The sequence below is a fragment of the Rhea pennata genome, chromosome 5, assembly GCF_028389875.1.
Source record: "Rhea pennata isolate bPtePen1 chromosome 5, bPtePen1.pri, whole genome shotgun sequence".
Lineage (NCBI taxonomy): Eukaryota > Metazoa > Chordata > Aves > Rheiformes > Rheidae > Rhea > Rhea pennata.
Window position 1 is genome coordinate 56710286 of NC_084667.1, and position 26794 is coordinate 56737079.

A 26794-nucleotide genomic window follows, 5' to 3' on the forward strand; every position below is an offset into this window, starting at 1 on the left:
CCGCGGCTGCGGCTGCGGCTGCTGCTGGCGGCGGCGCTGGCGGCGGCGCCGGCGCGGCCGCACCCGCAGTGCCTGGACTTCAAGCCGCCGTTCCGGCCGCCGCGGCCGCTCGCCTTCTGCGGGCGCTACGCGGCCTTCGGCTGCTGCGACGCGCAGCGCGACGGGGCGCTGCTCCAGCGCTTCTACCGCCTCAGCGCCCGCCTCGACGGGCCCACGTACGCCGCCTGCGCCGGACACCTGCAGGACCTGCTCTGCCAGGTGAGGCGCCCCGCCCGCGGTACCTGCTGCTGCCCGCACCGCTGCGGCGGAGCTGCCCAGCGCCGGCCGCGGTGCGGGTGCTTCACGCAAGGGTGCGTGAGCCGTGGCGTGGGTGCACGGGCTCCGGCATGGCCACATCAGCGTGGGCGCGGGTGCATCCGCCCACGCAGGGGTGCTTCAGCCCAGATTCAGGTGCATCAGTCCGCGGATGGGTGCACCAGTGCAGACATGGGTGCTTCGGCCAGGCATGGGTTTGCCCACAAACGCAAAGCGCATCAGCCTCGACACGGGTGCTGTGGACCCCAAAGGGGTGCATCAGCCCTGGCATTAGTGCGTCGTCCCAGATTTGGGGGCATCAATCCCCTCTGGTGTGTAAACATGGTGTTAGTGCAAGGGCCCAAGCAGCGATGTATCTGCCAACGTGCACCTGGCATTAGTGCATCATCCCCAACACGTGCCCCGCAGCATGCTTGGGAGCAATAGGCCATCGTCAGGCCCCTCCCTGGACTTACTGCCCACTGGCAGGTACCGAAGCGGTAACTGGGATGCTGCTGTGCTTTAATTTATGAGCAGCAGTATTCTGAGAAACGGCTGTGTAGTCAGATGCAGTTGCTGGACTCTCTTCACCCTCACAGGGTTAGATCTTTGGTGGTGATGAAGACACCCAGGAGGAGACCTGCCTATGTAAAACGTATTCCTTGTTGCATCCAGCTCGTGGGATCAGATGGTTTTTAGTACTGGATTACAGTATCCTGAGGCTCTTCTAGTGTGTGCCCAGTGCTAACAGTCCTGGCAAGGGGTGCAGAGTATTGCCTGAGGATGTGGCCTAGCAAGCTCGATGGCTGCTGTCCTCCACAAGAAAAACTTCCAGCCGGGGTTGATACTGTGTGACTCAATACTCTAACAGAATGATCACAGTCTGCACAGAGCGAAGTGTCTGCCCCTGTGACCAGGGCTGGCCTTGTATGTATGAAAATGCCCCTGGGACAGAGCGGTGGCAGCTCTGTGCTCTGCAAGTGTAAATCTTAGATTAACTCAGACGGAGGAGTCTAGTCTGCTGTGCTGAGGTGGGATCAAAGTGGCTTTAGAGCAATGCTGCAGCTCGTGTTCTGCAGGGAAATCTTGTGCTACTCAAAGTGTAAAGAGAAGGACAACCCTTTTCCACAACAGCTGTTAGAAATTTGGCTTTTGTTTTGTTCCACGTTGTTCTGAAAGCAAAAACCTTTGAATAAGTTCCTGAAACCAATTGTATCCAAAGGACTATTTTTAGATAGGAAACAAAAAGTTAGCAGTGTCTACTAGGCACTCGTTCCGCCTCTGGAAGCGATAAGTAAGTCTCCTGTGTACATCAGAGAGCTGATGTTGAAAATTTCTTCGGAGGCAGTGAAATGTTTCAGGGTGGAAGAAATGATTCACTGAAATGTTCTAATGAGCTCTATGCATCATCAGCCCTAGATGTGACTACAAATGGTTTTACCTCTGGGCATGCAGGCACAAAATGGAAGTTTAGGCATTACAAACACCTCCAGAACACTCCTGCTTTCATTTATTCATTGTATATAAAATTTATATCCTATACCTGAATTAATAAGTGCTTTTTGGTGAATTATTCAATACTTATCTCTCTTTTTGCTCACAGTTCATGATTTTTCTCCAAGGTAATGGAATTATTTTGACAAGTGTCTCTTTTTGTACTTGTGGTGAGCACTCTTAGGTTTTTCTACACCGCGATTTGGTATGCAGTGCTGCTCCTTTTGCTGCTGTGGGGCAGGATTTGTTCAATCACTCTGAGTTGTATTAGTTAGCTAGAGAGAAGTCTGCACAACTGAAGTGCTCAGGTAAAACTCTGAAGAAGGAACCAGCTCATTTGAGACCGAAGGTATTGGTTTTTATAGTCACTTTTTTGTTTAATTGGTAGGTTTTTATTAAGTGCTATGGACGTAGTCAGGGATGTTGTGAGTGGTGTTGTTGCTCTGGTTCCCTGGTCTTTCATTCTTGATCCTTTGGCCCTCATACTCCCCCCTTTTTTTTTATTCGTTTTGGGTTTTTGTTGATGTTGTTTTCTTTGCCCTGGCTCCCTTTCTAGAGAGGATTTCTTATAGTCAGGCCTAACCCTGAAAGGAGAAATTAATGCAGAGGGCGGCCACAGAAGGTGGTGTTTTGCGAGAGCACGACGCCTGCCTGGCTGCTTCCTGCGGTCCTTCCCCACCCCATCGGGGTGCTGGAGGCCGGCCCTGCCTAGTCCTTTTGCTGCCTATGGACTTGTTCACAGGTTTGTCTAATCCTTCTCCAGCCTGCTGATACCATCTGCCTGTGCAACCTCGCGTGGCAGCAAATTCCCAAAGTTTGCCACCTCTCCTAAGGGAGTACTTTATCCATTTTAAACAGATCTGCTAATTTCACTAAATACCTCTTAGCTTTAGTATTTGAGGATTTGTGAATAACAGCGCTGCGTTAACCTTATGCACCAGCTTTATGATTTTGCAAACCTCTCCCCCGGGTATGAGCCCTCCCAACCTCTTCTCTCCAAGCCGTGGAGTCGCTTTCCATTCCCTCCTTACGTGCAGACCGGGCTAGTGGGAGTCAACAGGGAATATCAGAGATTACGTGAAAGTTGGATGTTTTCCTGAGAAAGTACATTGCTTCCTGCAGAGTGATAGCAGAAGCAAGTAAGCCATTGCGTGATGTGGGTGTTCGGCCAAATTCCGGCTGTTGTGCTTCCTCGGATAAATAGCTGCCTTTGAATTCCTGGAATGGACAGACTAGATTTGGCTAACTTGTTTTAATCCCGATGAGATATTTTGTAGTATGAGCTTGTTCCAGTCCTGCTGAAGTTACTGCTCATCTGTCCATTAATGTCTTTGGTCTTTGGATCGTATCATTATTTAAAGTTAATGAACAAACCACCATAGCATGTCATTTGGAAATGGGTGTTTAGATCTGTTGGTGATGCTGAGCTGTGACTGAGTGTAGTTTCTTGGTGTTTTGAGGGAATGTCACAAATAACACAATGTGAAGGGTGAAGACAATAGTGGATTCGGAAGCAGAAACATTCAGGAGCAGGATTCAGGCTTTATGTCATATGGCATTAAAATTGGAAGATATTCTAAATATTGACCATAAAAATACACACATGGATGAATACAGTATCGAGCTGGTGATAGATCTCTGTACGTCACTGTCAGTATAGTGCCACTGTGGATATCCATGTGCCACCAGGGATGTGCTAGGAACTGCAGAAGTCACCTACAGCATTGTCTGCTGTTCAGACACACCTGAGGCTAGTGGTGAATAATCAGCAGTGGCACAGGAACTGGGAAATCGCGCCTCCGTGCTACTGCTAATTCTGAGGCTGAAGCCAAGACATTGCTTCATCGTACCTAAGATTTATTTGAGACAGGCTGCCAGGGATTCAGACACATCGTGGTACGCAAACAGGGTGCTCGCTCGCTCTCCGAATGTGCAAAATCCCCTGCACAGAATGAGCTCTGATACAGCCCTCGCTTCAAATTCTCTTGCTCTCTTGTTCAAATTGTTTTTTTAAAGCCAAAACTTTCAGCCACAACCAAAGAATCAGAAAATATTCCAGCTCTTTTCTGTCCCTGGCACACCTCAGTGTTCGTGTAACTGAGTTGAGTGCCGCTACCCAATCTGCGTATGTAATTTCAGTATTTTGTGTCACATCCAGTCTCCTTTTTACCACATTAATTGCTGCTCATTTGAAGGCATAATAACCTTCATTTTGCAATGAATGGCTTGACGTTACAGGAGGAAAGCTCATTGTACACTAATGATCTGTTACACGGCTGCTCAGTTTATTATGGTATGTAGTGGAAAATAAAATAAAATTAAATATTGTGTGTACTACCAAATAATTTAAATACTTAAGCATCTTGGATATTATATCTTTCAGCTGTTGAACAGTGGGGTAATCTGCATTAAGAAATAGCTCCCTGTAGATTTTTTTTTTAACTGAACTAGTTTTACTTGGAAAAAATGCCGTACAGGAATTAAAAAATGTAGAATTTATTCAGGAAGGATAGTTTTGCTTCCTGTCTTTCTTGCCTCTGTTATTTATATGCCCTATGAAAATAACTGAGCCTCCACTGATTCATATTGCATTATTTGGGGAGTATTTTTGAGATTCTTGTCAGGAAGATGCATTACAACTGGAAAATATGATATGTTTATTGCAAGCCCTTGCAAAGCAGGAGAACTAAGTCAGCTTGGTCGGATTTTAACTTGCAGGCAGTTTGGTTGGATTGCAGTGGCCTTTTATGAAAAAGAAAATGTTTGTATTGTAAGAATGTAAGAATTTTCTTATTGGAGATACATTGAATTATGTAAACTTACTTCAGCCCTTGGGCGAGATTTGGGGGCCCACACCTTCAGTAAACTGTGGGTTATGCTCCACTGCTCCCAGAGGATCCTATTTGGACTCTGACCATTTCGTGCTGTCTAAAATCCTGAATATAATGCAATAAATCTGAGCATCCATCGCTCAACTTGGTGACTCATATCTGACCTTGAGGTGAGGTGCCCAAAGCGCCTGTGCTCCCAGCTTGGCCGCCGACCTGGGCGAGGAAGGCGCACGTGGGGCGAGCGTCCCGCTGCCGGTGTCCATCTCTTCTCCTCGCTCCACTGCTCCCCACCGCTCCCCGGTGCCAGTGGTGGCTTTGGCCCTGCCGACCTTTCCCCACCCCTCCTCAGTCCGGAGATGTGGGACCCGAATCCTCTCGGCGGAATTGCAGCTGTGCCGTTGCCTCATCAGTTTTGCCATGGTGCCGGAGTGAATCTGCTCTTTATCTGTGAGCAAGTAGAGCATCCGGGGGGAAAAATAAAGTCTTTTAGGGTGAAGGAGTGAGATGTGGGTCAGAATTGGTACAATTTTCTTGAGTCAAGGCTATGGTTTGAAAAAATGAATATCCGCATGTGAAAGCCAACTTTCACTGGGAATATCACGTCCATAAATACTGAGATGAACCTCATGTTCTAAAATCTTTTCCTCTGTTAATATATTTTCAGAATAAACTGCAACATACGTTGAGACTAAGGTGAAATTTCTCCAGTTAGAGTTGCTGTTCAGCCATTTCAAATCTATTTCAAAAAATGGCCTGGGTTCTTTTTTTCCTCTCTCCTTCTAGGAGTGCTCTCCATACGCAGCTCATTTGTATGATGCTGAGGATCCCTCCACTCCTGTTCGGACGATCCCAGGGCTTTGCCAAGACTACTGCGTGCAAGTCTGGCAAAAATGCAGGTCCATTTTCCGCTATCTCTCTACGGACAAAGAGTTAATCGCCCTGGAGAACAACATGGCCAAATTCTGCCGCTATCTGTCCTTGGAGGATGTAGACTACTGCTTTCCTCACCTCCTGGTTAATGAGAATCTCAATCAAAACCTGGGATTCGTGACCGCCAACGCGGAGGGCTGTCTCCAGCTCTGCCTGGTGGAGGTGGCCAACGGGCTGCGCAACCCTGTTGCGATGGTGCACGCAAACGACGGCACCCACCGCTTCTTCGTTGCTGAGCAGGTTGGCCTGGTGTGGACCTACCTCCCCGACCGATCGCGGCTCGAAAAGCCGTTTCTGAACATCAGTGAAGCTGTACTCACCTCACCTTGGGAAGGAGACGAGAGAGGTTTTCTAGGTATTGTCTTCCATCCTAAATTCAGATTTAATGGTAAAGTGTATGTCTACTATTCAGTTGAAGTTCGTTATGAAGAGAGAATCCGAATCAGTGAGTTCAGAATTTCTCCTGGTGACATGAATACTTTGGACCATGGTTCTGAAAGGTATTGTACACATGTTTATCTGACAAATGTATTTAAAATCTCAGAGGACAGCTTGTGCATTTTTCAGGACTGCTGACTACAATTAATGAGACTTACTTGGCTTAATACTTTTTGTATTCTCATGTGTTAGCAAGTTTGTTCAAGTCCATGCCTGCTGGAAGTATTGCAAAGTACAAGGGAGAAAAAAAAAGGACAAAATGCACAGATACCTCATGACTGAAATTCTAAATTTACAAATATAGAATAGAAAATCAAAGCTCCATTCCCAGGGTAAGGGGTGGTGCTCTGTATTACAGAGCATATTAAGATAGAGAATATTTGCATCCTCTGTGGATGAACTGTGAGTGCTTAGGAGTAGATTTCTCACTTCCAATATGTGTGAAGGTTTAACTGAACTTTTCTTGAACATTATTCACGGTTGGTATTTTGGTTTGTTTATTGATGTGGAAGGGGTTTCCCTCTGATACTGCCTCATGTAGGTCTGAGTTCCTGTTTGGAAAATATCTGCTTTCCTTAACCAGCTCTTTTTCAATGTTTCCCTGGGCATCAAAGTTTTTTCCTTTTTCTTTACCTTTCAATAACTGAAATGTTGAAGAGAAGGGCCATGCTGAAGAAAACCAGAGCGACTTCTGGCTCCAGCACAAGCATGCCCAGGGCTGGGAAAGCTGCGCCCTGGGAACTGTGTTTCTGTGCACTAGTCCAAGAAACGCTTGTAGGAGATCCTGTGTAAGACCTGCACCAAATCCGTATGCACTATTACACTAACTGAAGTAAAACAGTAATTACAAAAATTTTGGAAAACTTACAGAATGCAAGCAAAAATGCATATCACGTATAATGAGATTAAAATTTTGCTTTATAGCAAAGTGCATCATCCTAGTTGTTCCAAAAATGGGGTGTCTGTGTAAGGTCTGTTTACTAGATTTGCTGTGCTCAATGTGGTTACTGCAGGAGACGGACAGTTGGATTGAGGCACAGCCTATGCATTTATGTGCACTTTTTTGAAATACAGCTTTACCTATTTCTAAATTTGTGCAGGTTCCGACTTAATGAGTCTCATCCTTCAGTTCATTCACATTAGCATGCACAGATAATTAGAGGTTTGTATGTGGAGAAAGCTTATAGATTTATAGCCTGTTACAGAATCACAAATCCACTGCTTTAAGAGAACCTCCACTAGTATTAATTTTAAAATTGTAACTGAGTTACACAGCATGTATTAGGTGCTTTTCAAATACTCTGCAGTGGATAATTCTAGCCTGAAAATGCACATAGCCTGATGGCAGAAAGGGGACACGAGTCTGTATAGCAATTAGAGCAATTTAATGTGAGTGGCCTTGCTGATGACAGGTAAAGAGAATTTTAATGTGTTCCTCAGGAAAGTGAGTCAGGAGCTTAAACCTGTGAATGTGGGGGCCCCTGGGCTGTCTTGTTTAAAAATTACCCTGTTCTGCATTTGTAACTCTTCCTGTACTTGTTTAGCTGATCCTTAGTGCAGCAAAAACTTGAGAAGAACCCAAGTGTGGTGCTTGTGTAGGCATGGCTCCCACTGACTTCATCCGAGTGCTCTCCCACGGGGCGCTTCCTTGAGCAGGAAGGCCCATGTCTGCGTGCCTGCAGGTTTTTACTAAATAAAATATCAGTTTTCTTCCATCTTCTTTGGGAGACTGAGGAGAACTTCAGGTTCTGCTCCTTACGGGATTCTCCAGGTTCTGCTCCGTGCGGGATCCTTCTTACGGCTGCAGTCTCTGTGTGCTCTTGCACAGCTGCCTTGTTTCAGAAGTGCTAGTTTAACAGCAGGGGACAGAATAATTACATGTTACCAATGTCATTTTTACATTTTGCAATGTTTTTGTGATCGTAACTACCACTACTTTCAGAAGGGTCAAAGTCTCTGAAGGTGAGGTGTTATATGTGGTTATAAAGAGTCATTTTTACAGATATTAAGAGGCGCTGCCAGCATGAGATCGGGTCCCTTTAAAAAGCTGGAGTAAAATAAACTTGAGTTGTTAAGCCTGGGAATTTTAACTGCATGTGTTTGTGGCTTTACTGCTCTATAAAGTCATATCTTTCTGTGTTTCACCTTTTCCTTCCTAAGAAAGGGTTGCCAGATACATTAAATAAGCAAATGAAAGTAGCAGAGAATTAGATTTCAAAATTAAGGTAAATGTTGTTGGTACTGCTTTGAATAACCTTTGTCAAAATGTTACTCTGTTGATGCTGCTGCTTTTAACAGTTCTTTAAGTTCATAAAGTACTGTGTATATAATTTTCCTTTAATCTTTTCTCTTTAAGAATTTAACTGTTATTTAACATTTGAGAAGTCTTCACCTCCTTGCAAGTGCATGTCGAGATTGTGCCCAGTACTGTACAGATGCACAGATAGACTGCAGTGCTCTCACTTGTAGCTTACTGTCTGATTTTGAACGGCAATGCCTTTTTTTTTTTTAAAGTGTAACAAGGAGGAAGAAAGAGCCATAGGAAAAACATTATTTAAAAGTAAACTGTCATGTGATTTCCCAGTTTCCTTATTACACAATTTGGTGTTTCTATAATCTAGAAAATATGTTGGAATTATGTATGGTAATAAAATCAGTTATGCCTACGTAAAAGTCAGTAACATGGTTATGGAGAAAGATGTATCAGGAATGATCTGCAGCCATTCTCATGTGTCAAGGATGATACTAGACTAACGTGTTACTCTGCTGTTTGCTTAGGACGTGTGCAATTGATACCACTTCATTGGTCTTTCTGATTAGGATAATCCTGGAAGTGGAAGAACCAGCTTCCAATCATAACGGAGGAGAGCTGCTCTTTGGTGATGATGGTTATCTTTATATATTTACTGGAGATGGAGGCATGGCTGGGGATCCTTTTGGGACCTTTGGAAATGCCCAGAACAAGTATGAGCCCCTAAAACTTCGTGTACATCGTGTGCCTCTCGTGCTGCCTCTTTGCTGGTGCTTATGCAGACCATGGTACATGTAGACCTCTGGTGCAACTCCTCCATAGAGGAGGTTGGCGTAGCGTTTCTTTTCTCCTGCAAGAAATGGTAACTCAGTGAACCTCACAGCTTTTTCCTCTGGGCTGGATTTTCTGGCAAACAGAGGGGTCAGTGAAATGGAGCAACGGAGCAATCCCCACTTTCACCCCCAAGCGACTAGTTGGAGCCTGCCAGGCAGCCAGGCGCAGGCGGTCATTACCATCTGAAGGCTGCTCAGTGGCCTGTATCAAACGAAATGGTCTCCATCCAAGTGCTCATGTATCAATGTCGGGATCATAAAAGCGCTGCCACAGCTGGCACGCGCGCGGGCAGCGCGGAGGAGCGGGGCAGTCGCGTTCACCCCGTGCACCGCCCCGGTAGTCCCATCACCAGGGCTCTGGGGATTGCAGGCACGGAGAGCAGCTCAGGCGTGGGGCGCCGTCCGTTTGGCAGTTGGCATGAATAGTAAATTAACTTTGGCCCCAATCCTGCCAGCTCTGGCTATTTGCTCGTTTTTCTCCCGTGACTGGTCTCATTCAGGTCAGTAAAACGGGTCGTGTGCTTACAGGGGGAACGTCGGTGGGATCAAGACCGTCATTTTTTAAGTTGCTTGCGGGAGCTTGTATACCCAGAGCCTGCTCCGGTTACACGTCCTGCAAAGCTACAGTTAGTGCCAGACCGCATGCATCGCTCCCTTAATAGTTTCCAGTGGGTGGGTTGGTTGGTTTCTCTGGCATATTGAAACACTTGTGCTCTCCAAAACAGAAATAATGAGACGTTAGACTTTTTAAAGCACCCGTCTCTGAGTGAGAATGTGTGTTTAACTGGGGTCGAGTCTTATTTCCCTTCTTTCTCTTTCTCTTTTCCTTTCTTCTCCAAGTGCAGATCAACGTTGTTGGGCAAAGTGTTGCGGATCGATGTGGACAACAACGACCGTGGGCCTCTTTACAGAATCCCCCCCGACAACCCTTTTCTCGATGACCCAAAAGCTCGCCCTGAGGTCTACGCGTATGGCGTGAGAAACATGTGGCGCTGCTCGTTCGATCGGGGCGAGCCTCGCACGAAGGAAGGGAAAGGCCGTCTTTTCTGCGGCGACGTAGGACAGAACAAGTATGAAGAAATCGACATTGTAGAGAAAGGAAAAAATTATGGCTGGAGGGCAAGGGAAGGGTTCAGCTGTTACGATAAAAAACTTTGCACCAATTCTTCAATAGGTAAATACACGTTGTGTTTAAATTATCTGCCTCTCACACTGGAAAGATTTTCCGTGTGTTCATTTTTAATTTATGCCTTCAAAGGCTGACTACTTCGTTGCAAACATATGTTTCTGAGATGTAAATCTATGCTCTCTCTGTCTAGAAGGGAACTGACTTGGAGGAAAATATTAGAATTCCAAAAGCTACTAATATATATATATGTGTATGTGTGTGTATATATGTGTGTGTTTGTACACATATATACATATATATGTATATATATATATTTTTTTTCTGTCCAGCTAATATGCATACTGCTGCTTTACAGGTAACAGCATGTGCAGAATATTTTTCTTTCTTTTAACTATGCCAGAAAGAAAATGTTAATTTCTTTTTTAATTTTTAACTTGGAGGCAGGGTATTTGCCAGCTGGCTGGGCTCTGGTGCATGTGCTAAGTCAGAGCGTGTTGTGTTGCAGGCTTTGATTTGGACCACATTTTGTGCTGATTTGCACTAACTGAGATTCTGATTTTTTTTTCTCTTCTACATGCTCTGTGATGTTGTTTAACTTCCTGCCTTTTATTAACTCAGATGTAAGTAAAGTGGTAGTGATTTGATGTTTTCCATAAAAACATGGAGAGCGCAGAGCAGATTTTTTGCACATCCATTGCTGAAGCAAATGTCAGAGAGCCCATCTGAAGCTCTCCTGCATGACAGTGCCTCCTTTAGTGCTCGTGGCAAGCACTTCGCTGAGGCCTCCCGGGATCCAGGATGCTTGCCGATGCCTTCAGAGAGCCTTTGAGCCTTTTGTCAGAGCAGGGAAGAGTCACAGCCCCTTTAAATGATAAGTGCAGTGCAAGTACAGAAAGCACCTGCTCTAGCTGACCTGACGTGCCTGGTGCAAGGGGCGACGCGCCCGCGGGCCAGCACTGCCGCGGGGCGAGCAGCCTCGAGCGCGGCCGGGACGTGACGGACAGGCACACGCGGAGCCTTAGGCTCGGGACGTCTGAAACGCAGGGCAGGGAGAAACGCCAGGAGGAAGGAGTGGGATGAGGGCCGAGAGGAGATACGTGTGCCCCCAGGCTTTCAGGGGAAGGGAGGGTGAGGACCTACCTAGGAGGGACCTTGGAGAGCTTCAAAATGAGGGCAGTTCCCTCTGTTTTGCTGCTGTCTTGTGTTTTAGTTTGCATTTTACAATGAACCTGGCAGTATTGCATCCTGCCTGTGCCATACCATAAATACTTTATGGCTCTTTCAGGTTAAGTTGAAACACAAGCCCTTGGTACTGACAGAATCTGACTTGTCTTTGCGTCAGCAGCTGGGATCCAGGTCACCCATTACCGTTTCACCACCAAAACAAAGCTACATTGGGCAAACATCTGCATAGATGCAGTATCTCTAAAAGTAACCTCCAAACTCATAGGAAAGGCAGCCAGACTTTTTAGAAATTGGCCAGAAGCAGCACTAATCAAGCCTAGTTACAGAGGAAGGAGAAGGGCTTAGGAAAATGGTTAGATGTCTAGGTGATTGAGAGCATTCAGGCCTATCACATATTCATCTTGTATTGCAAGTAGCGTGTGGGCCAGTCTCTCTGAAGCAGCCCGTCCTTGCCCAGCACTGCCGGCCAGAAGGGGCTATTGAACTGTGCTCTGGAAAGGTGAAAGTGCAACTCAATTTGACTCCGTCAGCAGCTGATTTAATCCGAAGATGCTCAAATAAACCCAATTGTATCCTGATAGTCTCGTAAGAACTGTATTATCAGGTGTTCTGCATCATATGTAAAACAAGGTAAGCCACGTATCTTTTCCCCTCTACAGACGATGTGCTTCCGATTTATGCCTATCCACACAAAATGGGGAAGTCCGTTACGGGAGGCTATGTCTATCGGGGTTGTGAGTCTCCAAACCTGAATGGCCTGTACATATTTGGTGATTTTATGAGCGGGTAAGTAAATTTTTTGGACGCTCGCTAAGCTGTACCCCAGCCAACATCCTCTGTTGATCTGCCTCTGTCTGCGAGCGCTCGTGCAGTCTAACCTTTGCTAGCTTGCAGCCATGTGCTGGTTACAAGTGCTGTACGAAGCCTAACTGCTTAATTCAAGTAACTCGCCTGGTGTGCTTTGTATAATCTTTATTCCATGTTGCTGCACAGCAATGCGTTCTTCATCTTCCAGCAGCCGTAGATGTCACTGATTCACGTGGTGTCGGTACAAAGGAAACGTTGGGGATTGGATGTTCACTGGAAATCCTGAAAGTGGTGTAAAAAAACATTCTGGTGCATCCTAAAGAAACCTCCCCTTTTCAGCATTTTCAGACACAGAAGATGCTTTAAATTGCCCAGAAGTTAATCTGATGGAAACCCATGATGGGGCTTGAGACTTGCTTATTTTCCCCCACCTTCTCTCCTTGTGCTGTACCTGTATTTCCCCCATTTTCAACAGAGATCCTCTCTCCTCCTGGCATCCCAGGTGCTCTGTGCACTGACTGCCCGAGTCCAGTTCACTCACCAGCAGCTTTCGGGGGTGGTGAGCGTGGGAGAGCAGCCACAGAGCTGCAGTCGAGCCAGGTCCTGTGTCCCTGGTAGGACCCCACGCGTAATGAAGCACTGCTTGATGCCTGTTAATCCCTCCCCAATCGCATTTTCTTGTGTTTGACTTGCCCCTGAAAGGCAAGATGTTACTGATCTGCGCAATACCTCTGTGTTTTAATATCAACAATCCTTCATTTCTTGGAGGAGCTGCAGCTTCTGTTGCAGCTACTTTGGGTAGGAAGCATTAAACATCCTTTCAATTTTTCTGATTAATGTTCATAAGTCTTTCTCCTGGCTACTTGATGCAAGTTGTTTTTGCCCTGCAGACGCTTGATGTCTTTGAAGGAGAACCATGCTACCGGAGAGTGGGAGTACAACGAGATCTGCATGGGGACGGGACAGACCTGCATGTTCCCTGGGCTTATCAATAACTATTATCGATATATCATTTCTTTTGCTGAAGATGAAGCAGGTAAGTGTTTAGTATTATCTCACATTGAGCCGTGTGCTTATAGTTCCTCGTCAGAGAGGGCTCACTCTGGGAGGCAAGCGGATCAGAGCATGAGTCTGTCAGTCTTTAAAATATGCGTGGGTTAGACTCTCAGCTTCTCCCCTATGTCAAACCAGAGCCACAATCCCAGTGTCCTGGTACATGCTCTTCCTTAGGTGTCTAGTGTGCCGCACAGTGACTGAACCAGGAATTGAAAGAGGTGGTTCACTGCCTGGCTCCGTAAGTGCAGTTTGTGCTGCAAAAGGGTTTGGGGGGAAAGTAATTAGCTGAGGGCCAATACTTGAAAGCCCAACTTTCACAAGAAGCCTCAAACTTCGCTGTGAAATGCCTGGGGGAATGTAGGCCCTCAGAGGCTGATAAGCTGCTACTGAAGTGAGAGAAGAGCAATATGACATGATGCTTTTGGCTAGTCAAGAAATCTGTTGATATTATTAATGGATACAGTAAAGCAGATAAAATGAACAAATAGTTATGAACTTGCTTGTACTGACCTGGAATATTTGCACATCTCAAACTGGAAGAGAGTGACAGCTCTACGTTATGTCCTGAATCTGCATATGCAAAAGGCTGCTTTAGAGCCAAGTTTTGTCTGTGTCTGTTGGGGTTTTGTCTTGGACAGGACTGGGGCATGTGGTCTCTGTGCAGTTTTACGTAGCTGTACTTTCAAGACCTGAGACATTTTACATTCTAGGAATGAGCAGCTGTGATATGCAAAGGAGGAGATGAGAAGCCGAGAGTGAACTTGGCCCTGCTCCCCATGTTAGTGCGGTTATAGCGTTAATTACCCAGCCCGAAGGAAGGGCGAGCGGGCGGCTGCGCAGCTCGTCCCTGCCTCGCCATAGGGACCGACCCCGGCAGTGTTTAGCCTGGTTGCTAGGAGCAGCATGTGCGACTTTGAAATCCAGGAGCTTGTGTTTCTCGCCCGTTGCGGGGGAAGTCCGTTGGCTTCTGATCACAGGCGCCTGCTACCAGAATGGCCCAGTTTGTAAAAATCTGTTTCTCCTGGACAGTTGTGCAGACAATATCAGAAGTTGCTTTTGGGGGATAACCATATACATTGTGCTTTCCCTTTTAATTCTGAAAATAAAACCTACCCAGTTAGGTATTAGTTCAAGAATTTTAATATGGGATTAGAATTTTTGGAGTTAAAATCCATTTTGTTCAATAGTTAGTATTCATAGAAGGTAGGGGTGTTTTGCAGTGCTCTGACAAGGAGGATATCTTACCCTAAAGTCAGAACAATAGTTAATCTAAATCTACTTTACCTTAAGTAAGAGGATCAGGGTGCAGGCTCAGGCTATTAATTACAACCCTCAATCATGCACTTTTGTCCTGCACCTGCGGGCAGAGTGAGTGCAAAGTGGGAGTGAAATACTGTCCTTCTTCTGCCTTGGGGCTTTTCAATCATGGTTTGCATAAATAAAATAGAGGTAGCTGGACACTCAGGCCAGGAGTCTGTTCTCAGGAGGAGTTATTTCCTTTGTATTTATTTTATTATGATGGGAAGAAATTTGTTGATAACGGTTCAATGAGTTTCCTTTATCTGCGGTGACCAGTCTTCTCTTGCACCTGTGTGGGGAGTCTGGTTTTATGAGCTTATCATACCATTTATTTTAACGAGCTTTTCTTCATGGAAGTATTTATTTTTAGGGTTGTTGCTGTGATGGACGTTAATTTGGCTGATTTAGTGGATGTGTTTATATTATGGGGAACCTATATTTTTGGATTGTTGCACACATGTTACAGAGCTAGCAGTCCCATCCTCTGGGAGCTGGATGTGCTGGGAGCACCCCAGGTGCTTTGCACATCCCTATTGGAACCAAGGGTACCTCTGGTCTGCTGCTTGTAGACTCTTGTGTCACCACCAGAAAAAGGAAGATTTTTTTTTTCATGCTCAGTATTATTTGTTTAGAGCCCACTGTCTGTTCACTGCAGGCAGGGGACATGGCATGGGCGCACTGTGTGCATTTAAGAGCTATTGTCTTTTTTTGGCTTATTTGTGTCTGACTAACGGCCCACTCCTTTTCCTACCTGCTACAGCTCCTTTTCCCTTTCCTTCCTCCTCCCCTGAGTCTCCTCCTACCTATTGGAAGCCCAAAGAAATCTGGCCTTACCCTCACTAAGCAGGTATCAGTTGCCCTCTTTTCCCAACTCCTCTTCTTTCTTTTCTTCTTTTTTTTCGTAATATTGCAGCCAGATCAGCTCCCCCATGCTTTTTCATGGGGCCACACAAGTGCTTGGGCTGACAAAAATGAAAGGGAAGCGACGGAGGGACTGCTTGCGCTGCCAAGAGCGTAAGCTGGCCTCCTGGACACAACATGAGGAAAGGGATGGAAACGCAGTTCAAAGAAAATACATCAAATAAACGACGATGGAAATTGTCTGGCTGAAGGTCAAGCCCAGCCCACATGGCTTGACAGAGCTGTGGCAAGTCCGAATGCCTTTTTTGTGAGATATGTCTCACTTTGTGCTAGGGAAGCAAAGCAAAATCTTTTTCGTATGTAATTTCACCCCAAAGGACCACTTCATCAAAAAGAGCAAAAGACAGCGGTGAACAGTCTTAACTTCCTTTCATTATGTTTTGACAAAGGAAATCCAGGGTTTGACTATTTTGCATTAGTGAAGTTAAAGTACACAGATTTGACTGAGATGACAGCTAAAGTCTGGGCAGTGGAAAAATGTCAAAACAGTGTCTCATGATAATATGTTAAAGTGCATACTCACCGAGTATTTTATGCATTGGAATCATATGAGCCTTCATTACAAGCCCATATTGTTTGCTTTGGTAGCCAGATCTCCCTGCTTCAGCCCTAGCTTTCTTGTTGCTCTCTGACCTGTAAGGCAGAGTTAATGCCTTTGTGTTGAACAGTATCAAAGCTCCATGGAAAGTTTTCATGGCTGTGTTGTTTGTTTGTTTTTCCTTAGGGGAGCTTTACTTCATGTCCACTGCCATACCAAGTGCTACTGCTCCTGCTGGAGTGATTTACAAAGTGGTGGACACCTCTAGGTAGGAGATGTTCTTACGGCAGCACTCAGCTTTGGAGCTCTGAGTCTGAGTTCGAATGTGATAAATGATGCTGACTAACGAAATAGCTCTTCTGCCCCTGGGCCTCTTTGTCCAGTGAGGTTCAGGAATGGCTGGAACAACATGTTGCCAGTCTGCTCTGCTCCCGCAGTCATCAGCACCTACTTTGACTGGCAGTTACACACTGGTTCCTTACGTGGCTTTCTGGCATTGTGCTGGGTGGGAGATTTGTTCCCGAAAGCTAGAAAAATGTCTTACGGGTTGCTTGTCTTTCTCAGGCAAAGTTTCTCGAGGTTCCAATCTGCAATGAGGCAGTTTGTGTCAAGGGTTTTTTTTCAGTTCCAGTACATCTCCCATGAGAGCCCCACTCACACAGCTCCAGATGAAGCTGGCCCAGGGTGAGCTGTAGGGCTTTCTTGGACAAAGCAGAAGGAGTACAAAAAAAAAAAAAAAAAAAGAAAGAAAAAAAAGAAAAAGAAAGAAAAAAAAAGAAAGAAGAATGTCAAAAGGTACCCTCTATGCTGTTTTTTAGAGAGGAAAGTGATTTGCACATGAACTGAGACCATGGTTTCTTCTTCTGAATTGCATGCACTTGTACATGAGATTGGGTGAGGCAGGGAGTGTTAGTGTTTTACAGGAAGACTTACAGCTTATTTTTTCCAACTTCCTGTTTATCAGACATTACTATTACTGGCTAAACACCAAAATTCTTTCAGCTAGTCACATACAATGAGACTTCATAAGCTTTTGCTTTTTTCTTTTAATGAATTAAAGTTACAACTTTAGCTATCTGAGCGTTCTTTTGAAGTCAACCCACTTTTCTGTTTATATGTTGGAAACAGCCCCAGAACTTCCTCATTTTTACTCCTTTGACAGTAGCATTTTCCATTACCTAGTACAGTGGAATAGTTCCTGTAAACCATATGTTGAGACTTGTATTATGCAACCTTTGCAAAAATAAAAAGCAGAAATGAAAAGACAGTCTTAAGCTTAAATTTAAAAAGAAGTCTCTTTAGTAAAGTGTAGAGTATAGCAATAGGAATAAGAAAAAACTTCCAAGAAAATTTATAAAACTATGTCACATCCCTATATGAGTAGCTGAGAGGAATTCTTTGTTTGCATTTCTGTTCACAGAAATGAAAGCTATCCTAATTACACAGGAATTATGTACTCCAAATGCACACAGAATGCATTTTTGAAACAGTTTTGAAAATCCTCCAAATAAGCCTGCAGATGAGCAAGCCAACCATCACAGGAAAAGCAATTATGAACTGGATGCAACTTCTCAGAAGCAAAATGTACTTCTGTGTCAGACAAATTTCTGTCAAAGTAATGTGTCATTTTTAAGAGAAAGCCTCTGTAGGAGGCACTTACAGTGTTAATGTCTTGTTTGAAACTAATGCATTTTTGGAACTACTAAAATGATAACTCACTGTCAGTGACAAATCGCAGAACTCTTTGTGTTTCCTTTAAAAATTTTCCTCCTGCCTGCTTTCCACGTTCGTATTGATTGTGAAAAAAGGGGATGTCTTTTTTTTCCCTTTATGTTAATAGTATATAAATAATAGTGTGTCATTTTACTTCTCTTAAGACAGCTTGAAAACTTCTGTACATGATATTTTTATGTCAGATGTTCAATATATATCGTCTAGTTTCATGATCTGTGTTTCAATTTGATTAATCTCTTTCTGTATATTACTCAAGTCTGCCATTTTTTTTAATGGATTCATCAATGGCAAGTGAAAACACAGCCAGAAGACTCCATTGACTTGTGTAGATTTGGACTTTGATCAATGGAGATCTGTGATTGTTTGATTATGTTTTGTGCTGTAAGAGATTATTTGGATCATTTAAAAAGACTTCCCCCCCCCCCCCCGCAATGAGCGCTGCATTAGTTGAAAAGCAATTGGAAGCAAAGGCTCATGATGCCACTGGAAAGGAATTAATTGTACGCTGTTTGTGTCCCTTTTTTTCACAGGAGAGCACCACCAGGAAAATGCCGAGTTGAGCCTTTGCCAGTGAAAGTGAAAAGCAAGCTCATAAAGTTTGTGCCAAAGGAGAGTAAGTGTCTTTGTTGCCGCCTATTATTGATACATGTAAGTTGGCAGTGAATATAAACTCAGAGCTTGTACAATCTCTGTATGCTTGGCGACCACCCAGAACGTCAGCCTTCAGAGTAGCCTCTGAATTCATTTTTACCAGGTGTTTTGAAATGAGAAGTTGGCTGTAATAATCCAGGTGATTGGAGTGGTCTTCCTGCACCTAGCCATCCGTGTGAAACCCTCTCTGTATGCTCTGCCCCTATACGTTTTCCCTTTCCACACAGCAGAGTAGCAGGGCTCTTTCATTAAGAACATCCTGGTGTCCTCTTAGGTGTTTCTGTACTGAGATCCTGTGCTCGACGTTGCTTTTCAGTAATAAGTGATTTTTGCAGTGCCTTCAGGGAGTGAGGAGCACTTCAGGAGGTGAAGGATATTATGGTTAAAGGGTTGGGAAATAGCTCATTGAGCAAGATAAGGTCTGAATCATCACTGGCTGTAAGTAAGAGAATATATGATGAGAAAATGATCCCAAAAGACTCAGCCTGATCAGCTATTCAGATGAACTTTTGTTTTATCCAAACCCTCCAGGGCATTTTGATTGCTGCTTACTGAATGCAGTATTGCGCTGCTAACACTGGAGTAGTAAAAGATGTAGGTGAATCTACAGCAATCCAAGTACTGTTTACGTTAAAAGCAAAAACTAAAGGCACCTGTAGGTTCTCAGAATTGGATCCGGCAGGATCTCACTTATTTTCTGCAATGTTTTTGGTTTACACATATAAGTACCTAGGCAGTACTCTAACAGGCTTGTAATAAAGTTAATATTAGGGCAAGAACTTTAAAATCTGTATACTCTTATTTAATTTGTAATTACTTTAATCCTGTTATGCTATATTTGAATCACTGACACTTCCTAAAGCTTTGACTTCATGAAGGAATGAGGGTACTCAGCACCTTGTGAGATGAAATCTTTTAAGGTGGAATAAACAAGGCTAATTATTAACTGTTGACATGCCTTTGGAAACATTCCGCTCTCCAAGCTCTGTGCACAGTTTTCAAACGTTACTAATTTTGTTCATGTTCGGCCAGTTCTGTCTCTGTCACAGGATCACAGAATGGTTGAGGTTGGAAGGGACCTCTGGAGATCATCTAGTCCAACCCCCTGCTCAAGCAGGGTCATCTAGAGCATGTTAGACAGGATCGCGTCCAGGCAGGTTTTGAACATCTCCAGAGAAGGAGACTCTATTTTTTGTTAGGGATTACGTTCTATGCAAATCTCAAAGTTTATTTTTTTAAACAAATGTAACTGAATCTTTTGTAGTTTGTTTGCTTTAGAAGCATGCTTTTATCACAAATTGAAACCTAGAAACAGTGGGATAGATTCCTCTAAGCACTTCAAGAACTAAATTCAGGTTTAGGTGAAAACCTAGCATGAAAATTTTAATTCAGAAGCATGAAGACAAAGATGTATAGCTGTAAATGTTTTGTTGTTTTGACTCATGTTTAGTGCGAGTGCTAGAAAATCACGAAAGCATGCAGCTTACGTTAGCTGAATGAATGCATTTCTTGGAAATGCATTTAAAAATAGATTGAGGGAGAACAGTAACAGTTTGATTTGGCCAGGTGAAAGCACTCCCAGATGACCATCAGCTTTCCTGCAGTCCTACATACCATTATACGATATCCAGAATTACAAACTGCTTTGCTAGGTCGGTCTCCAAAGACAGAGATGTGCACGGATCAGACTTGCGCATTTATTTCTTGTTTCCACAACCTCAGCTTCCAGAGAACGAAAGACTTTTCGTACTATAAATAGAGTATTTCTCCAAATAGGAGATTTTTGAGAGGCTGTTCCAAAAAGTGGGATGTTCCAGAGATTTGCCTTTTGGGGACGATGGCTTTTGGGACGGCCTTGACTGTCACGTTTTTGCCTGTCCCTAAACTACAAAGCAAATGCTGAATGAGAGTGGAGGATAAATCTAGGATATCATTGGGATAAAATTCGAGAAGCTGTGGTGTCTTTGCAAACCCACGTGACACTGTCCCAACCCAGCTGATTACTGTTTTGAGTAATCCCGAATTACTTCATTTTGACAAGCTAAAGTTTAGTTTAAAAGGTAAAAATAGAGCGCCTGCGGATAAACAAGTCCAGTAACGCCTGAAAACTGTGATAGTGAAGAATTTTAAGCTCTTCGGAGTTCAGGGCCGTATTTATTTTTTCGGTTGAGGAGGGAAGAAAGCCGCCCCACGTTGTGTTTTACGCGTTTGCCTCCGCTTCTCCCCCGGCAGGGCCCATCGTGAGCGCCCCGACGCCGCGGCCGCGGGCCCCCGGCGGGACGCCGCGCGCGGGGGCCTCGCCGCCGGCCGCCAACGGGACCCGCGCGTCCCCGGCGCCGGGCGGCGGCGAGGGGCAGCGGAGGAGGCGGAGGAGGAAGAAGAAGAAGAAGAAGAAGGAGCCGCCGCCCGCGGGCGCCCCCCGCGACGGCGCCGTGCGGCTGGCGGCCGGGCGGGGGCCGGCGCGGGGCCGCGTGGAGGTGTTCGCGGCCGGCCGGTGGGGCACGGTGTGCGACGACGGCTGGGCGGCCGCCGCCGCCGCCGTGGTGTGCCGCCAGCTGGGCTTCGCGCGGGCGGCGCGGGCCAGCAAGGGAGCGGAGTTCGGCGCCGGGAGCGGGCTGCCCATCCTGCTGGACGAGGTGCGGTGCTCCGGGCGGGAGCGCAGCCTGCTGGAGTGCGCCCACGCCGGCCTGGGCGCCCACGACTGCTCCCACGAGGAGGACGCCGGCGTGGTCTGCAGCCGCCGGCGCGAGGAGGAGGAGGAGGAGGAGGAGGAGGAGGACTGGTGAGGCCGGGGGGCGCCGCGGCCCATTTGGGGCCTCCCCGCGGCGGCGCGGCGAGGCCGAAGGCGGCCTGGCCCGCGCGGCCTCGTGTCTCCCTGCCCTGGCCTCGGCCGCGCGTGGCCCGGCGTGGAGATCTGCGGGCGCCTCCGGGCCAGCGCCTGCCCTCCTTGGCGGGACGCGGAAGCAGCGGGTTTTCGCTGGCTTTCCGTGCGCTAAGGGGCAGCGATCCCTTTGCAGTGCTGTCCGTCGGGACGATCCTATTGACTGTCAAAGAGAATGCACCTGTGTACCAGTCAAGAAAATCAGGAAAAATCGTAGTGGCCTGCCTGCAAACTGCTTCTTCTGTTTACTCTAGAAATTTGGAGCTTTTCCCTGCAAGCAGGACTGTAATCCGTTTTAACCCCGAAAATCCTTTGTGCCTTTCTCCACTTCCTCAGGCGTCACGTAGCATTACGTTTATGCGTTCAGTTTCACAGGCATGAACGAGTAGACAAGACATCATGTATTGGAGTAAAAATCCTGCAATACCCTTTTTAAAGGAGAGCTTTAAAAACCTCGTTTTGTCTGAAATGTGTTTTTCACCTAAGTAATGATTGGAGGCACGTTTCCCTTTTTTGCGGTCTCACTGCTATTGGCAGCATTTTACCTGTTATTTTTTTCTGATGTGATAAAGATAGGTTTTATCTTACTGCTCATGCAAGAACCAAGGGAAAGACAGAACAAATGTAAAATAAGTAGTGCATCCAGCAAAGTTCAGAAGCAGGGCTTGGTATCTCAAGCTCTTAATTTGGGTATTTATTTTATTTCCCCAGTTTCAAGTTGACAATATCCTCTTAAACACAAAACAGTGATGCTTGTTTTAAATAAGATTGTTTTAAATAGTTTTTCTTGGACTTTCTGGTATAATCATTGAATATTTTTTGATACTAAAGAACACCTTCACTGTAGGTGATCAAACAAGTAGCACTGTTTTCCCAATCTATGTACGATTTAAAGGGGAGAACAGACATGTAACATGCCTTTTGGGTAGTATCACTTTTATTTCATTAGAGACGTAAAAATGCCATCAAGTACAACTTCCCACTGCAATAAGGGTGCAAGTACATCCACTTAAAGTGCAGAAATTCACCTGAGATGTGTCCAAATGCTCAGGAAACAAATAAGAGAGTCTTTTGTAAATGCTATGAGAGCAGTTGGCACCTATTGAGCCAATGGAACTAGAGGGTTGGTGGGGGGAAGAGAAATGGAAAGTAAAGATTAAATATTCTTCAGAATTCAAGTTCCTTTGTTTCCTTAGCCGAATTTCAACTGTTTGTGACATTTTAAGGAGAATTCTGCTTAAAAACTTCTGGGTATAAAAATGGCCTGCATAGCAAAAGATACTGTGCAGTAACTGAGATGATTTGAGGATGTCTGTAAGATGGGAGTTTCACTATCATTTTCCAAGCACTTAAGTATTCCTTTTTTTTTTTTTTTTTTTGATCTAGCTATTAATTACCCTTCTCCTGAGTTAGCCCATTTGAACCTCCTGAGCATCTGCATCATCAAAGGCCACCTAGTTCTTGCATGCTGCTAGTTTTGACTGCCACCAACCCCCAGCTGACAATCACTTAATGGCACACAGTCTCTGTTGACAGATTAAAGCATATGGAAACCAACCCACCAGGATCAGCTGTTGGCAACAGAGAGCTTTGCAAGGATGCAGCTGGCTCTACAAATACAGAGCTGTAGCCCTGGATGTATATTGAGGGAGTTATGTGGGTGCCACATAAATCTCAGAGGAAATATTTATTGGTAGAGGAAGACAGAGACTTGCAAACACATCTTCTCCCTCTTATCCTTTCTCCCAGCCTACATGGAGTGGAAGAGCATTGCAGATAGGCAGCAAAAGCATCTGAGTATGTGTAGGCACGTATGTGTAAATGTATGTGCATGCCAGCTCAGTACATTTTTACGAAGGTAGGAAGATAATTATTGCAAGACTGTAATATTCAAAGCACAGAAGTACATGTATATTTAAATACCTGATATATTATCTGCTGTTTAATAGGGTCTTTACTGGTAGCATTTTAAAATATGTTTTTATACCCAGCTCTCATATAAACTGAGCTTTCGATAAACACTGCTGCTGCATTTGAGTGTGCTAGTATACCAGTCTGGATGCTGATTCAGGACAAGTGTCAAAATAGCCTGGAATAATGCTGGTTATCACATTACAGCTGCTTTTTTCTGTGTTATGTGCAGTCCTTGACTTCTGCCTCATAGTAATAGAGTTTATTGCCTTCTCTCTTAATACCACCTCTGTGATTCAAACTGGAATATTTTGTATTTTTCCTTCCACTGCTGTAAAGCGTATGTGTTATGTCAGAGCAGCTGTATCTCATGGAGGATGCAGCCTACTTTCAGCCCACCTACCTCCTCTTCTTTGTCTCCAAGGTAGAGTAGATGTGCAAAGAGCTCAGTTTTCTTTCACTTATGCAGCTTCTGGTACCCAACAGGCAGCCCAAGCATCTATGCACTCTGTTACATTCTGTGCTATAGATACATCTTACAGGCAAAAATTTGAGTGTCCTTATAATGGTCTTTCTGAAGGGTCAGAGAGACAAGTTTTCCCGCAAATTACTGCAGAAAAATTCTAGAGTTTTCTGCCAAAATGAGGAAGATGCAAGAAATACATAAGGCTTTGCTGTGGGAACACTCAAAGGCTGGCAGAGCTGTTCGGGGTGCTCAGAACCGATGCCCGCCCCATGAAGACGTGGTTTTAACGCAGCGCAGTGAGGAGGACGGCGGGCAGCAGTGGGCGTCAGGGCAGCTGCCACAGCACCCTGTTCCCTGCTGTGCTGCGTTGTTGCACCAAGCTTATTTCTGCATTACTGGGGTGCCATGGCTTTGCACCTGAAGGGGGAAATAAAAGAGCGGATCAGCTGGCCAGCAAGCCTGCCCCGTGCCACGGAGCAGGGTGCCACTCCGTTGTGCATGCCAGGGCCCTGCTTGGTTGTCTTTTGATGACCAATAACTGCGTTCCAAAATTAACCTTGCGTTTTTCTCTGTTGTACAAACAAGTAAGACTCCATACCCACCTGATGTTTGTCAATATTCTGCCACCTCTTTCATGGTCTTCATGAGTTTTCATGTCCAGGCTTTACTCTGGGGCACAGCTGGTGAGAGAAGGCAGGAAAATGTGAATCTGGGACTCCAGCAAAGATTGGATACACACATGTGGGTGTAAGTATTGCCAAAGATTCTCTTTGGCTACATCCGCATTAGTAAATGAACCAGGAAAACACTTAGAAAAGTTTCCTGGCATTGGCAATAAATGACTTGTGTCATTAAATCTTTAGAGCAGTCCCCAGCATGCTTTTGGCAGAGACCAGCCAGCACTCTCCCAAATAATCCTAGCATAGGATTCAGGAGTTCAGGAGTAAGTACAGGTGAGGGACCATTCCCAGCAGCAGGCAGCTTGGATGCAGCTGGCCAATTTTGGAAGTAAAAGTATTAAATTGTGTAAATGTGGGATGTCGTGCACCAGCTACCTTTAATCCTAGGGAACAACTCTGATTTGATAAATATAGGCGTAGGCTTTGTGAAAACTAAACCCAAGGTGACTGTTTTTTTCTTAAGGACTTAGTTTCAGATTGCAAGGCTATGTAATGTTCTTGACAATTTGTTTATGGGGTGATAAAGGAATACAAATTCTTGGAGCACATCAGAAGTGCAGGGAGAAAAAGTGGTGGTTTTATTTTTGTGCACTTGCTTTTGAACACAGTGAATATATTGCTAGTATTTGGACTGCTCACGTTTTTTTTCCCCTTTTCCTTTTACCATGTATTGTAGTTTTAGATAGATACCAGATGAGTTGCAGCCCACAAGGTATTTCATTCCTGTTTGTGTAGCTGTTCTTTAAACCAACATCTTAGACCATGTTTTGCAGTGCCCAACATTGCACAGACACCTAGGAGGTACAGGGAGTTTCTTGGGGAAGCAGCAGAGCCACTTTGGGGGCTGTTTTCACAGAGGCTCCATCCAGGTGTAGGACAACGAGGGATGTTCTTGTATCGCGAAGGTCTGCCGGGGGCGATTGCGGTGGTGTGCAGGGGGGGTTGAGCAGTTGTTGCATCATCTGAAGCTGTGCTTGGGAAGAGCTGGGGGAGAGGAAATTAAAGTTAAACCCATATCACAGAAGAAAGATCTCGCTTCAGGTCTTTTCCTCCTTGGTAACATGCTGTGCTGGGTGTGAGGTGCTGGGAAACATGACACAGCAGGTCCCTGTGCAGTCGTGTGGGGCCGTTGACCCACTGGTGCCTGACTGAGCGGGCCCAGCTTGAGTCCTCGCTTGCCGACGGCTTCCTTCTTTGTCAGCACTTGAAGATGCTCTGATGTTCCCTGGCAGGTTCTGTGACTTAGGGACTTGATGCCTGGGGAGGTGATTTTCCCGGTGTCAAATGGAAAGTCAGATTTTTGTTGTTAATTTGGTGCTGTTTTTCTTTTTGTCCTGTCCCTTGATAATCAGGTTGAAATAATGGATTGTTTTCTGTTTCCAGAAACCCTGCAACACACCTCAGTAGCCTTGGCTTGAATGGACTTAGTTATGATTCACACAGATATAAATAACAGTAGAATTTGGCCTACTGCTTTACGTTGTATATTCATACACATATATATACATGTATATGCACATATGCTGAGAAAAGTTATGTAATTATTTTGAAATAGAAGTAACATTTTTCTTTTATTAATAGCTGGATTTAAAGGAAGGTCATCTACTGTAATTGTGCCGGCAATACAATTTAAGTATCTGTTTTGTAGTGTTATTTATAATACTGCAATTTGTCTTTTGTAATAAAAATAACCAAATGTTGAAGTTAAAGTATTCATCTCTCTTTCCCCCTCCCCCTTTTCAGTATGGTGTATGAATAGAAGTGTAAGGACACAGCAGCAAATGTCTTCCTGAATATTGTAGATGATGAGTAACAAGGAAGCAATCACTGATTGTTCCAATGGAGGTGGTTTAAGATAAATAGCTCTCTTATATTTTATTAAAAAAATTCTGTATGAATCTTACTATAAATAAGTTTATCTGCCTCAATACTTTTCACACTAGCTGACATAATAATAGTAGGAACGAGGAGATCACATATTATTACTTGACCATCAGAACAGCAAGATGGGATTTGGAGGTATATTTCAATGCATATTTTGAAATCTTCTTACGTTCTTTATGCAGTGTTCCACTGAGCTGGATCACTGTCTTCTAGTATTGTGGAGTTTTAATTCCATGTTGAATGATACAGAGAATATTAAGCTGTCTAAACTCTTAGAATATTTTCGATTCAATGGCAGGTTGAGTGGTTTGATTTTGCAGTCATGCAGTACTGAATTTTTCAGTTCTTGCAGCAGAGAACTTGATCTTTTGCAGTATTAAAAGCAAATGATTATTTGCCACAAAGTAGTGACTGTGTGAGACTGAAGTCATCAAACAGATAAGGGGGTGAAGGCATGCTATATAAAGGCACAATTAACATTATTTATTTCCAGTTAAACAGAATGTTTGAATTTTTCACAGCTGGATTTCTGCATTGTGTCTGCATGGTGGCCATATTAAAAACATTAAAATTGTTGGAAA

General features: G+C 44.8%; 1 protein-coding gene across 1 annotated transcript; it reads left to right on the top strand.

Moving 5' to 3' along the window:
• On the top strand, positions 1-26794 carry HHIPL1 (HHIP like 1; the record flags this gene model as incomplete). Its single annotated transcript, XM_062576945.1, has 9 exons — positions 1-258; positions 5403-6049; positions 8808-8951; positions 9917-10245; positions 12045-12171; positions 13083-13228; positions 16193-16274; positions 18271-18353; positions 20624-26794. Coding segments are annotated over 9 exons (2370 nt in total), but the record flags the coding sequence as incomplete, so codon positions are not given.